Raw genomic sequence first — 14719 nt, forward strand, 5'->3', positions numbered from 1 at the left:
TTCATTGTGCCTGGAACACAAGCATATGCATTATATGTCAATACATGAGTAGGGGACACTTGAAAAGAAAAAAAAAAGTAACGTTAGAGAGACTAAATTTTTCAAACTAAATGATGTATTTCTAATAACAAAAAAGCACGTTAATTAACACTAATAATTAAATATCAATTTTCATGTCATTCAGTTTACAAAATTTAGTCTACAAATTTAGTTTCACTAGCAATACTCGAAAAAGAAAAAAACCTTTCTCCACTTGTACATAATATCATATGGCGTACTGTCCCGTAATCCAAGCATATAGAAAAATATCTCCAAACTTTGGAGTACGCACATCTGGTAGGTCATAAGAGGAGAGGTGTTAGTGATTGGCCTACAGGCAAAAGCATGGTGTCCCAATTATCTCACAAGAAGTGCTTAACCAAGTGATGAACCTGTTTGCAACTGCATTTAACCGTAGTTAAAAACACTTTATAAACCAATACTCATTAACCAAATTATAAGTTATAAGAGTATCTCCAATGGGAGTCTCATCACTATCCTTGAGGACTCATTTAGGAGCTTTAGAGGAGTATTCGAGTCCCTAAAAGAATATTATCTACAATGAAAATTCCTTACAGTATAATCCCTAAATATAGGGACTAAAATATTAAATTATTATTATTCATTTCATTGAAATATTGTAACCATTGATAAAAATAAAAAGCTATCTCTACCATTGATTTTTCAAGAATTATAAAATATAAAAAAAATAAATGAGAAGTTGCTCCACTTGGGTGGGTTCAAAAAACAAGGGAAAAAAACATAAAGAGCATCACTCTCATTCAAAATAAATATGAAGTCCACTATTTGAGTCCCTATATATAGTCCTCATATTTTAGAAGTCTTTTAAAGTATTCGGCAAGTCCCTATGTATTGAGATACTTTGAAAACTTCAATTACAGCCCATTGGAAGTCATTTGTCCCTATGTTTAGAGACTATACGGTTGTAGGGACTTCATTTAGGGTCTTCATTGGAGATGCTCTAAAAGCACTTGGAGAAACACCTAGATCTCCACTTTAGGTTTGTATTAAATTTTTGGCTTAAATATCAAAATGGTCCTTGTGTTTAACCATTTAGTCAATATAATTCCCGTGTTCTAAATTTAGCCGATTTTAGTGTTAAAAATCCATTTCAAAACATTACAACTTTAGTTATTTAAAGAAATAGACTCCAATTAAAAAATGATAACATTTTTGCAATAAAATAAATAAAAGTTCAACATATGAAACTATCCAAAAAGCATCATACCCAAGAGGGGTACAGGGGAAGGGAAATCAGGGAAGTGGTGCAGATTGATGCTATGAAGGTGGCACGGATGGGGGAGGGTCATCGCATTTTCATCTCAATCTGTTTCCCGCCCTATCGAGTGGATATCAACTGCTTTAGCATACGAGTCAGGCGCATTCAGTCCTGCTCTCATAGGGAACCGTTGGGTGAAGATTTACGAGAGGGAGAGTGAGTGGTTGCTAGGATAATTCACAGTGATTGGGGTGTTGCCTTGGGTGTGTTCGATGGTGATGGTGGTGTTGCTAGAAAGGACTACTTTGATGATAAGCACTTTTCCTTCCTACAGAAGCGCTTTTTCTAAAATCTGTTTTATTTAAGGGCTGGTTTGGTATTACCGTATTTTGAAAAAAAAAACTGCTTCTGCTGTGCTGTGAGAATAAGCTCATTTTTGCTATTCATGTTTTCAGCTTTTTTTCACCCAAAATTGTGAAAATAAGATGTTTTTAAGTGTTTACCAAACACATTTTAAAGCTTAGTTTTTTTTTATATCCACTTTTTATAAAAGCACCTTAATACCAAACCAGTACTTAGAAGCACGTCGGATCAGTAATGTAAGTTGTAAACTTGCAAATGGATCTCTATTATTCGTCAAAGGCAAGATACAACAAAAACAACTTGTGTATTTTATATTGAAGCAAATAGCAAATGCAACATACAGTGTTGAGAACTCAAATCAATTAGCAAGTTCTTGAACTACAGTCCCAAGAGTAATACAGCTTGCAGTAAAAAAAAATGAACGAATATATCCTATCTGTGACTTAGAACACAAGTTATTTAGCATATCATTACATAACGCAAGGTAAATGACATCAATCTATACAGGAAGCAATATTCAGATGGCTAGGAATCCACAGTAACTGCTGTTACAACTATATATGTTATTGGAGTATAGGTCGAGGTTTCTACTGCGGATCACCGGTAGCCTGTGTGTTTTCCATATCCCGGTTGTTATAGTACAAGTAGCTTCTTTTTCCAGAGGATGTAGTTGTACTCAGCGCAGTAAAACCGGCATAGTCCTTGTCTGAGTTTGCCAAGCATATTTCTGCTACGTAGTCAAAGAGTTTGTTTTTCTTAACAAAGGGTTGAGCTACATAGTCCCCAACTGGCATCCACTGAAAACAATCCCCAGAAAGTAACACATTAGAATAGCTTCGAATCATGTTAATGATACCTTGTAACACTTGGAAGATATGATCACATTACCAACGAATAGTTTAAAGAAGATTAACGATTATACTCAATGATAGATTATTTGTGCTCCAGGAAATTACCTGGGCTGCCTCAATCTCCGAGTTCTGCTTTTGGATGTCGAAGGATTTTGGGGTCAGCATGCAAACAAAGAACAAATCTGACTTTCGAAAGAATGACTTGTGGCTTTGCCTGTAGAGAGATGGAGAGGGTATAAAGAGGGATTTCTATAGAATTATATGCATAATAGTAACCTGATGCATGGCTTGTATAAATTCATACAACACTTGTTTAATTGGAAGGCAAGTTTCTTACCTAAATGCTAAAACCTCCACGAACTCTGTATCAATCTGTAAAATAAAAACAGACGGTGTTTGATTTACATTAAGTTTGATAGCTTATGTATGATCGATACTATGTTCAATCAGTTATATACTTACTCCTGTCTCTTCTTTGACCTCTCTAACTGCAGCTTTACAAATATCCTCACCCTGTCGATGGATAAATTTTTTAATCGTGAGGATAACGTAATTGTAAATTATTAAGAATTTGCTATATAGTTGTGCTGGTGTTTTTACTCACCTCATTAACAGCCCCAGTTGGCAACTTCCACACACCTGTATTTCTGAATCTGCCACTGATCTCCTGAACCACAAGTATCTACCCAAGCGAACAATTTTAGTAGGCAAAGATAGAATGCGGCAATGAAAACATAATGTCGTTGGAAGAGGTTTCAACAGTAAGAAACTTACAGAATTACTTAGAATGATGTCAACGCGAACTATAAGTGCTTTATCAGAAACATGACAGCCAATCCTATTTTCTGATTTAGAACTTCTAAATTGTCTATGCAAATACGAAAGGAATATGCATAGCTTGCATGTATATTAAAAGAAATTTTCCTTTTAAGTTTTAGATTACGATGGATATCAGTACTCTCTCTCTCTGTGGTTATCTGATCTAAAACCTAACAACCACCGCAGGAAAGTATATAAAAGGACCAAGTTACTGTTTGATAATCTCTTTTAAATAGCAGGTTTCAGATCGAGTGAACAATGTTAGAAACTGTTCACTATTTTCTCGTTAAACCGAAGATGAAAGGAAAATGTTAAAAGTTTGAACTTTAATTTTTACATGTCATATATTGTTAAGAACACTAGGGAAACTAGATTCATGTGAGAAGGAATACCTCTCTCTTACTGTTCATGACAAAAGCGCCAATGCCTACTCGGTGCGAAGCATTTGCAGGAAGGGTGTCCTCAGTTTCGGGAAGCCAACGTACGAGCATTAAATAATCCGATTCAGCATGGTGGTACCTAAATCCTTCCTGCACAAGTAACAAAAGAAGCCTGAGTGTCGTGGCGCCAGATACCAGGAACAAAACAGCTATACTTTTGCAGCCTGAGAGGTGCCGAATTGCGCGATTATACTAATACCTTTTGTCATTTAAAAGAGTAAAGGATAGTTGATCAAGACAATAAGACTACTAGACAAGTAATATTCAGAACAGCTTCAAATAATTGATCAAAAATTCAATCTTTGAGGTGTTTCAGAAGAGATAGGCCAGTAGAATCTCTTGTACCTTAACTGCGGCATCAACAAGATTTGACCGTGCGATAGGCAATTTGATCCAAACGCCCCTCTTCCCCTACAAAATACAATGAAGTAAACAACCTTCAAATCATCAGCATCAAGTGAACACGAGACATATATAGTGAGATCGAATAAAATAAAAGTAACAATTACAAACCTTATGCCTCCAATGCGATATAGAAGCTTGAAGCAAAGAAGCAAAAACCACAGAATCCATAGGTTCGGTCATGTCAACAACAACTCCTCCATGTAAATCCTCAGTTGCAGTGAGTAACTCAACCTGTTCGACTTCATTTTCAGGCACGGCTAGTTTTGCAACGGAGGATGAATTCGTTGAAACCGACACGGCTTGAATCAAGTGAGGAACCTTATCTTTTGAATATGAAGAAATAAGTGAAAGTCACAAATCAACATTTACTTCAACCATCCACCACAAATTCTTCAGAAATAAAACTCATACTTTTCAATTGTTAGAAGACAGAAGGGATGACAAAAAGAAATTGTTAGAAGACAGAAAGGATGACAAAAAGAAGTAGTTGCACCAATAAATGACATTTCCATCGAATGCAATTTTTTTTTTCTTAAAACAGCACTTCAACATTGCTATCATTGAAAGTGACTATGATGAGAATTTATTAAAAAAAAAGAAAAATACAATATATCAAGAGAGACGTAACACCATTTTAGAAAGAAAACAAATGCGATAGACCACCAGAATAATGAAGTCTCACAAGACACCCTTTTAAAACAAGGCAGAGCTTCGTTTCTACCACACCACCATTGCACCATGCCAACATGGATTCACGAGGCATTTAGTAACAAACAACTCTTAGTTCAGAAATCCAAACTTTTGTCCTATTTAGAGTTTAGCCTCGAATTATTTTCCTTTTTGTATATTTAATCCCTAAAGGTAGCTTAGCACTTCAAGTTGACTTTTATATATTTTATTTCTCTCATTTATTTATATCTTTTATTTTTGAAAGAAGTACAAGATGAGGTTCAAGATGAAGTTTTTTTTAGTGTTAATAACAACTCTTTAATGTTAATAATTACTTCTAATCCCCAGTCCACATAAAAAGCTCTTCATCATTGAGTCATATTATTCAGTAAGATATGGTTTGACCTTTTCTCATTCTTTTTGTTTGAATCTTGTTAAAGCAAGCCGGTAAGTTGATTTTTAAACAGAAAAACTAATGAAAATGACTTGAAAACTTTGAGTTTTAACGATAAGAATAAAATAAAGGATAAGAATAAAATAAAGAGTAAAGTGAATAGTACCAGGATTGACTTTTTAATGTAAATATGTAATTTTTCGTTAAAATTAACAGTACCGGATACTTTTTGTTAAAGTTCACTTTTTAAACAATATTTTTCCACTCACATAGTTTAGATTAGATAAAATATCACTCGAATAAAAAGAATATGAAATAAAATTGAAACCTACCTTTGTGATTGCCAAGCAAGGATAACGAGGAAGGTGAAAGAGTTCCAAAGCAAGGCCTCTTTGTTAATGAATGATGAAGGGCTGCAACAGAAGCACCATTGTTTGCAGAAGAAAGATATGGCATAAGCTTGGTGGTGGCTCTGAACCTCTGCATCAACATATTGTTATTTGTGTGTGATTATGTACGTAATTAAGAATCTAAACGCCTGTGAATTAAGAATTTAAACGCGTGTTAGCAAGAGAAAGTTGATTGTTCTGTTCACTTCTTAAGGGAAGCGAAGCGTTTTATACTTTATGCTTTGGCTGCTCAAAAGACATGGTGAATTTTCCTTGGTGGCTGCTGCTGCAGCTTCTTTTGGGTTTGCGACTTTGAACGAGTAAAGTCTTTGCTCTTTTTGGCACGGTATTTGGTAAATCTTTGTCAATTTCCAAGAGACAAATATGATAGTTCAGATTAGAAGACACATGGCAAAGTGCCTGCATCTGCTCGGTGTTTTCTTGGCACTTGGTGTGTTCACATGCAGAGAGCCTGCATCTACTCAGTGTTCTTGACACTTGTGTAATTAATGATATCCCATAGTTGTCTTCAATGTAACATAAACTAATTAGCCAAAAAAAGGATATTCTACGTTAATATATATAGACCTAGTGGGTTAAAAATAATATGTTACTAATAGAAAATAAGCATGTTAATCAATATTTAAGTAATAATTCAATCATCAACCATTATATCATTTGATTTATACAATTTAATTTAAAATTTTAGTATTCTTAACATTACTCTCGTATAAATATTTGCATTCTCTAGAAAAATGAGAGTACTTATATGGATATTATCTGGTAATTTGGTGTTGAAAACTTCAATGTAAATTGATCGTTGCATCTAACAAGAAGGAAACATGAGAACAGGCAAATAGTATGATTGATCAAAATACTCATTCAAATCAAAGTCAATTCTTGTGTCATGGTTTAAACATGTTTTGACACGTACACCAGACAAACACGTTTGGAAATACTTCGTGACTTCCATGCATGGTCAGGGATTGGATAGAGAAACCAACTAGAAGTCAACAACAAACATATTTAGGGTTATTATTCACTTGGACTGGGCCATCACACGAAATAAATGCCTAATTGATTTAAGGTATACTAGTCCGGGTTGGTATGATTTGGTTTGGTTTGGTTTTTCCATTAAACTGCGGTCGAACCAGTAGATGGTTAAGCAGCAGTATAGTTTGGTTCAATTGAGCTAAAAACAATATAGAAACCAAATCACTATTAGGCGGTTCGTGCTTAAGGCAATTAGGTTATGAATACTTCTTTTTCCTACTGCTCTGGCTCAATTATGGTACAAAGTCATAATTTAGAGTTTCGCCTTTCATTTCGCATCATCATGTAAAAAAAATAAAAAATAAAAAAATAAAATAAAAATAAAAATAACCTGTGGCGGCGGTGGGTAATTTTGTCTGCTTAAGTTTCTTGAGAAATGCTACAACTGCTGAGAAATTTTGATGTAAGAAGATTGGTATTTTCTACGCATCTTAGTTTCCTATTCTATGATATCCATACGTGCATGTGACATTTTATATGGTTTCTGGTGGCTCAACCCAAATCACACACTTTTTTTATGTCCTTAATCTCTGTATAAATGTATGGCAATTTTGGACTTATAAATAAAAAGCTAATCATAGGGGGCTGCCCATGATGCTTTATATAATGCTTCTCTAATTTTCTTTATCATTGTTTATATATTTGTACTTATTGTCACTAAATAATGATAAGGACTTATATGGAATAGCATCTCATTCCAATAAAACAATGACATGTATAAGTTTTTTAACACATGAGATTGTATTATTGAATCGGGATATCACGTGACAGTGAACATATTTCATGTAAGTTGCTTCCCTAAATAAAACAAATTTATGTAACTAAAAGGAATTAAAAACAAATTTGGCTCAAATCAAATTCAACTCCAAACTTCCACGCCATAGGAGTACCTAAAGCCAAATGTTAGGAAGCCCCAACACGTACCAAGTTACCAACCAACTGAATCAGCTAGATATGCTAGATTCACAGGGTTTTAATCGTGCTCGAACTTCATCATGCGCTATTGAAGCATGCCTGATCCAGGTCAGGAAATTTGTTGTTCTGTCGACCAGCTCACATGACTACGCTCATCTTGACATGAATACGATGACTATTTTGTAATGAATGCATCTATTCCTCGACTGAATCTGTTTTACTTTGATCACCATAATTAACTATTAACCATCTTATCTAAGTGCTTGATTAGCTGGACCTTGCTATTCATGCAGATACTCAGAACCGGTTTCTTCCATGCTGATCCTCATCCATGAAATCTTGCCATTGATGTGGATGAAACGCTAATCTATTACGATTTTGGTATGATGGGCGATATTAAATCTTTCACCCTGGAGAAACTGCTTGAACTTTTCTATTCTGTATATGAGAAAGATGCAAAAAAGGTGTTATTTCTATGGCATAATCTAAAGGAAACCGATTAAAATATGAACATTAATCGTCTAATATTAATTATCCCTTTTCGCTTTGCTTAGCATATGATGGCTCGGAATCATGCATTTGAATTCATTAGGAACGATCAAAATATATCATCATGTCTGCGTTAGAATATGAGTACGACAAAGAGAAGTTTTAGGGACCGGCTATAGGTATTCAGTTTGATGGAAAAGTCTTGTTGATAAGAGGAGTGCTAGTCCTTGACAAGGATTTTGTATAGCATTGAGATCAGTTCTTATGGCACAAGGAAACAAGTATTGTTTCCCATAGGGATTTTAATAGGGAATTCTATCTGTTATGGAATAAGTATCTATATATATATATATATATATATATATATAGTAGCCTCTCTTCTCACTGAACACACGCTCATATTGGGACTTAAACCTATTTGTAAGTCGAGTTCTTGATTGTCTGTGAGAGAGGAGAAGGTTCACTGAAAGCTTGGTGTCATGGCTTCAAGTTCTCGAACTGCTGCAGGTATGTTTCTCTTCTTGGTTCTATCATACACGAATTCTGGTTAGTTCTTATTAGGTTTGTGAGATTTAAGCTGCATACTAACTTGGAATCAGCATTGCAGATGACTATCCTGCATATGAAATTGGAGAGAATGATGAAATCGAAGAACTTTGAAGAACTTACTGATTATAGTAATAGCCGTTAGAGTTTAAGTTTGTAATGGCTAGTTTTTCTTTCTTGTTATAGAAACTTGCATAGTTGTTATTCTTATATGTTACAGTTGTACTGTGACCTTTGATCTCTCCCAAGTGGAAGGATCATAGCCTTCGATGGCCTGAATGGCTGGAGATGTGTCCTTACTCCCTGAAATGTAGGATTTGAGCAATGGACCAAGTTAGAGTTGTAACCTTGTATTTCCCTTTCTTCGATTTCACTACAGAAAATACATACAACTTCTCTCTCTGTGTTCATCTCTCACCATTGTTATATGTCATCTACATGCCTGATACCATTTCAACATGATATCAGAGCTCTGTGGTTGGATTCCGAAGAAGAGGCGTGAACTGTGAGTGAAATTTATTTATTTATTTTAACTCAGAAAAGCTAAAGACTATACCTTTGTTGAAATTTCTTGCTTGAATAGTCTGAGAGATGGTTGGTCCTAGTTCTTCTAGTTGAGATTTACGAACTCCACAATTTAATGGCAACAATTATGACTTCTAGGCTGTCAAGATGGAAACCATCCTCATAGCACACTATCTATAGGATGTGATTGAACTTAGGGTCTAGCAACAGACAAATCTCAGAAAAGAAATCTCAGATGATGATGGAAATGGGTCGGAGCATGTTCCAGTGGAGCCTTCAACAATCTCAAAGGAAGATAAGATCAAGAATGCCAAGGCATTAAGCCTCATCCAAGGAGCAATCTCAAATGAGCTTTTCCCATGCATCAGAAATGAGAAAACAACAAAGGGGGCTTGGGAAAATTTTAGAAGATTGTTTGTACTATACTTAGGGCCTCCGTATTTAGACCTCGTATAAATACTCAAGGGACTCAAATGTAATTATGTAATAAATGAATGGGCAAATATGTAATAAGAGAGGCACCCTTATTCTATAAAAGGACTCATCACTCTCCTCATTAAAGGAGGCCAAGTTTTAGGCCATGGGAAGAGAGCACACAGAAAATAGGCTAGAGAGCACACTGCCTCTAGCCTTCTTGTATATTCACTATTCAGAGTGAAACAATATCAACATCAGTTTGAACGTAGCTCGAACATTGGGGTGAACCATGATACATCTTGTGTTCTTTACTTTCTTGCAGATTCACGATCGGATTTACGTTGTTCCAAGACCCCTCCAGTTTTGTGCATCAACATTTGGCGCCGTCTGTGGGAATCGACAGAAAAAGCTATGTCGGTTTTCTTTCATTTTTTTCATCAAACCTCCACCATGAATCTGCAGAAACCCAGAACTTCCCCCTTGGGCTTTTCCAGAAAAACCTTCGCAAATCTCTCTCTCATCATCCACTCTCCCTCTCTAGAAAATCCGAAACTAAGTACCGACAAAGCAAACATGGCAGAGAACAACAGCGGAGGCGGCGGCGAAGTCGCGGTGAACCAGACGATCTACATTAATAACTTGAACAAGAAAATAAAGCTGGACGAACTGAAAAAGTCACTTCTGGCTGTGTTCTCGCAGTTCGGGAAGATTGTGAAGGTCTTGGCTTTCAAGACGCTCAAGCACAAAGGTCAAGCCTGACTAGTCTTCGAAGACGTCTCCTCCGCCACCAAAGCCCTTCACCATATGTAGGGTTTCCCCTTTTACGACAAGCCTATGAGAATACAATATGCCAAGACAAAATCGGATGATGATGAGGTACCAGAGAGTGGGCCCAGGCACATACGTTCGATTTTTCAGTTCAACTTGTTCAGCAAAACCACAAGCCCACCCAGGCTCACATCCAGAAATTCATACTGACAGATTACAGTTCTTGTTCGGTTTTAAGTATATGGTCTTCTTGGTTTGCAATATACCACCAACGTAGATCCGCATTTCTGCGGCTGTGCACAATCAACCCAAAACCTCCCCACAATCCGCTCCGCCATCTCCCGCACTAAAAAGGAATAGACCATCGAGACCATCAAGGAAAACCTCGAGAACTGCCACCTAATGGCCGGAATCCGTTACAAGGGCCTCACCGTCAAGCAATTCCAAAACCTACAGAAAGTCCTGCTGGAAACCACCAAGCTCATTGTGGCGAAGAACACCCTGGTCTACAAGGCAATCGAATGGACGCCATGGGAGACGCTGAAGCCATGCATGACGGGGATGAACACCTAGCTATTCGTCCACAATGAAGAAATCATGCCGGCCATTAAGCCTTACAGGGATTTTCAGAAGGAGAAGAAGCTCGACAGCAACGACTTCACCGGGGCGGTTTTCGAAAGGAAATTTTACGATCATGGGGACTTTAAGCGGCTAGAGACAATGCCGATGATGGTGAAAATTTACTTTAAGTTGCTTGGGATGTTGAATAGTCCGGTCTCGAGCTTGGTGGGGACGATTCAGGCGCCGGCGAGGGAGTTAATCATGCTTTTGAAGGCATATGTGCAGAAATTGGAGGAGGAAGGCGGCAGCGGGGGGCAGTAGTGGTGTGGTAAAAGGAAAGCCATCCTTGTCCTCACGGTCGGCTTCTTCGTGTCCATGTGTGGGTTTGGCGTCGCAAAATCAATCATGATATTAGAAAAAGAAAAAAGGAAAAAGATAAAAAGAAAGAAAAATAAAGAAAAAGGAGAAGGAGATCAGGGTAAAGGAATAGAAAAAAAAAGAGCATGATGTTACTAAAGAAAAGAAAAAGAAAAAGCTAATGAAATTTCTGGGCCACAGTATTAAAAAAAAATGAAAAGCATCAAAGTGACAGGACAACAGTCATCCACCATCCACTAAAAAAACACCCATATGCAAAAGTAGGGAATAAAGGAAGGCTATCCTCCGCGAGAGCACATGAGGGACACTGCAAAAGCAACTTCCAGCTGCACATGCTATCCCACTATCCAACCATCTGCCATCCCCACCTTCTGCAGCAGCTTTTTTGAATGGTGTGATTTACTTTTCTTATCTTTCGAAGACATCTGTATAACCCTACTGGAGAGTAATCATAAATAATGAAAGAAGGCAGCACACCAAAAAAAAAAAAACGGCAAGCCCATATAATGGCCTGAAATGTTATGTGGAGGGCGAAGGCTCATATGCCCCAAAGAGCCAGGCCCTATGGATTCAAACTTCAACCTCCATCCCTCCACTTAAAGTTCACCCTCTATTATCACCAACTAGGTGATCAAAAGTACACCCAAAAGAGCCAAGCCCTATGGCTTCAAACTCCAACCTACATCCCTCCATTTAAAGTTCACCCTCTATTATTACCAACTAGGTGATCAAAAGTACGTCTAGTACTCAAAAAATATTCGGCAGCCTGGCGTTATTATCACCAAGCAAGTGATCAAAAGTACGTCCAGTACTCCAAAATTATTCGGCAGCCTGCCGCTATTATCACCAACTAGGTGATCAAAAGTACGTCCAGTACTCCAAAATTATACATGAGCATTACTCATGTCAATCATACATAAACATTCATAAGCATCACTTATGTCAATATTCATGAGCATCACTCATGTCAATCAACATAAACATTCATGAGCATCACTCATGTCAATCAGCTTCGAAACCTTCATTTACAAAGCTCCGACTTCAAAACTTCATTTACAAAAGCTCTAGCTTCAAAGTTTCACTTTCAAAGCTTCACCTACAAAACTTTAGTGCATGGTATACAACGACCACATCTGAACAACCTCCACTTCGGCCCATACATGGATTGAATTTGAAAGTCTCCAGCCAACAGACTCTATTGACTGAAGACTTGGGGGACTACACTATGTACCATATATTGGGCTTCCGCAAATGGGCCTCATGAAAAATACTTAGGGGACTTAGCCCATTATTTATGTACTGAGAAGCGAACTTTTATTCTATAAAAGGGACTTCATCACTTTCATTAGAGATCACCCATCACTTATGTATTGAGGAGCGAACCCTCATTCTATAAAAGGGACTCCCTCACCTTCATTAGAGAGCATCGCCGCCAACTGAGCAACCCCCTCGCCACGAGCATCAACTCTAGCCCATCATTTATGTATTGAGGAGCGAACCCTTATTCTATAAAAGGGACTTCCTCACCTTCATTAAAGAGCATCGCCGCCAGCTAAGCAACCACCTCACCGCGAGCATCACTCCTAACCCATCACTTATGTATTAAGGAACGAGCCCTTATTCTATAAAAGGGACCCCCTCACCATCATTAGAGAGCATCGCCCTTGCTGAGCAACCACCTCGTCGCTAGCATCAACTCTAGCCCATCATTTATGTATTGAGGAGCGAGCCCTTATTCTATAAAAGGGACTCCCTCACCTTCAACGCCACAAGCCGAGCCAACCAAGACAACATAAGCCACAAGCCGAACCGCCTCGCAACATGTGCTACTTCTAGTTGAGCATCATTTCACATATCGAGTATCAGTTCTAGATGACATCTAGTTATTTCGGCCCACACATGGACTGAATTTCAAGTCTCCAGCCAAAAAACTTTCTTGACTGAAGACTTGGGGGACTATTGTTTGTACCATACTTAGGGCCTCTGTATTTAGACCTCGTATAAATACTCAGGGGACTTAAATGTAATTATGTAATAAATAAAGGGGCAATTATGTAATAAGTGATGAGCCCTTATTCTATAAAAGGACTCCTCAGTCTCCTTATTAGGGGAGGCCAAGTTTTAGGCCATGGGAAGAGAGCACACAGAAAATAGGCTAAAGAACACACTGCCTCTAGCATTCTTGTATATTCACCATTCATAATGAAACAATATCAAAATCAGTGTGGACGTAGCCCAAACATTGAGGTGAACCACGATACATCTTGTGTTCTTTATTTTCTTGCAGATTCACGGTGGGATTTACGTTGTTCCAAGACCCCTCTGGTTTTGTGCATCAACATTTGGCACCGTCTGTGGGAAACGACACGAAAAGCTGTGTCGGTTCTCTTTCATTTTTTCACCTCAGCCATGGATTTGCAAAACCTGCAAAAACCCAAGAACAACCACACCAATATTCTAATTTGTCCTCCTCACTACCAGTGCTTTTCCACTTATTTTTCGATCCACCTTCTCTTACTTAGAATGGACTTCATCTCCTCTGCCATCCATGGCATCTGCAAGGTCTCTCAAAGCGACCTCGTCCTTCTATTTCTCCCGCTCAGAGCAACAGTAGCTGAGGATGAACCAACCAGAAGACCCGAGTTAGATCTCTCACCATTCGGTTGGATGGTTACAGATCGATACGGATGGTTTTGAAGGCCCTATCATTTTCGGGACGGGTCAGGGTAGCGGCGAGTACTTTTCCCTAGTCGAGATTAGAAAACTGCCAAGTCAGACCTATGTGTGACTCGACATCGGGAGTGACATCAGCTAGGTACAGTGCGCACCTCACGCCGATTGTAAACAGCCAAACACAATCCTCCCATAACTTGTATTCTACACGTCCCCTCCCCTCTACAAATCATCACCAAGTTTCGTGCTTTTTGCCACACATAAATCCCCTATGTCCACTCCCACCATACCCACTTCTCTCTCCTCAGTTCTTCAAGCTTTCTTTCTCTACAATTGATGTGTACTGTTTGACTATGGGTGCCAGTTTCTCCTCTGTCTCCAAATCAGAAAACCTAGTTGCAGTCCTATGTTTGCCATCGAAACCCGGTCTCGACGATCTCCCGGAGAGCTGTGCGGCACTAATTCTGGGGTATTTGGACCCATCGGAGATTTGCAAATTGGCAAATCTGAATCAGCGTTTCGCAGCGCTTCTTGGGCTGATTTCATTTGGGAATCGAAATTGCCGTCGAATTATCAAACTATTATGGGTAAAGTGTTCGGCGATGGATTGGAAAATCTGGGTAAGAGAGATGAAGCACAAAGAGAGTAAGACTACTTTACAAAACCGCAGCAACACTCTGCCACTCTCTCTCACTGCCGGTCACTCTCACACTTGCTGGAAAGTCGATCAACTTCTTCCCGACTCTGCAATCAAAACAATACACTCCGCATTCTGATCAAATCTC

General features: G+C 38.2%; 1 protein-coding gene and 1 pseudogene across 1 annotated transcript; one reads left to right on the forward strand and one right to left on the reverse strand.

Annotated features, from left to right (window-relative positions):
• Nucleotides 1–1985: 1985 nt before the first annotated feature.
• On the reverse strand, nucleotides 1986–5815 carry LOC103405050 (nudix hydrolase 2-like). Its single transcript, XM_029097889.2, has 9 exons — nucleotides 5553–5815; nucleotides 4266–4480; nucleotides 4098–4163; nucleotides 3705–3842; nucleotides 3098–3175; nucleotides 2956–3006; nucleotides 2831–2865; nucleotides 2599–2707; nucleotides 1986–2439 (listed from the first exon to the last, which is right to left on the reverse strand). Exons 1-9 carry the CDS (start codon nucleotides 5710–5712, stop codon nucleotides 2230–2232), a joined length of 1062 nt encoding a protein of 353 aa, XP_028953722.2. The 5' UTR covers nucleotides 5713–5815; the 3' UTR covers nucleotides 1986–2229.
• A 4312-nt stretch (nucleotides 5816–10127) lies between these two features.
• LOC103405240 (large ribosomal subunit protein uL10c-like) lies at nucleotides 10128–11213 on the forward strand (annotated as a pseudogene).
• Nucleotides 11214–14719: the final 3506 nt, after the last annotated feature.

The sequence above is a fragment of the Malus domestica genome, chromosome 17, assembly GCF_042453785.1.
Source record: "Malus domestica chromosome 17, GDT2T_hap1".
In the NCBI taxonomy this organism is placed as follows: Eukaryota; Viridiplantae; Streptophyta; class Magnoliopsida; order Rosales; family Rosaceae; genus Malus; species Malus domestica.

Excerpts from the sequence above, each read along its gene's own strand:
- LOC103405050 (XM_029097889.2), bottom strand. The coding sequence starts at position 5,712 with ATGTTGATGCAGAGGTTCAGAGCCACCACCAAGCTTATGCCATATCTT. Across the intron at positions 4,164-4,265 it reads TATCGCATTGGAGGCATAAG|GGGAAGAGGGGCGTTTGGAT; the intron begins GTTTGTAATTGT and ends TGTATTTTGTAG. Across the intron at positions 2,708-2,830 it reads GTGGAGGTTTTAGCATTTAG|GCAAAGCCACAAGTCATTCT; the intron begins GTAAGAAACTTG and ends ATCTCTCTACAG.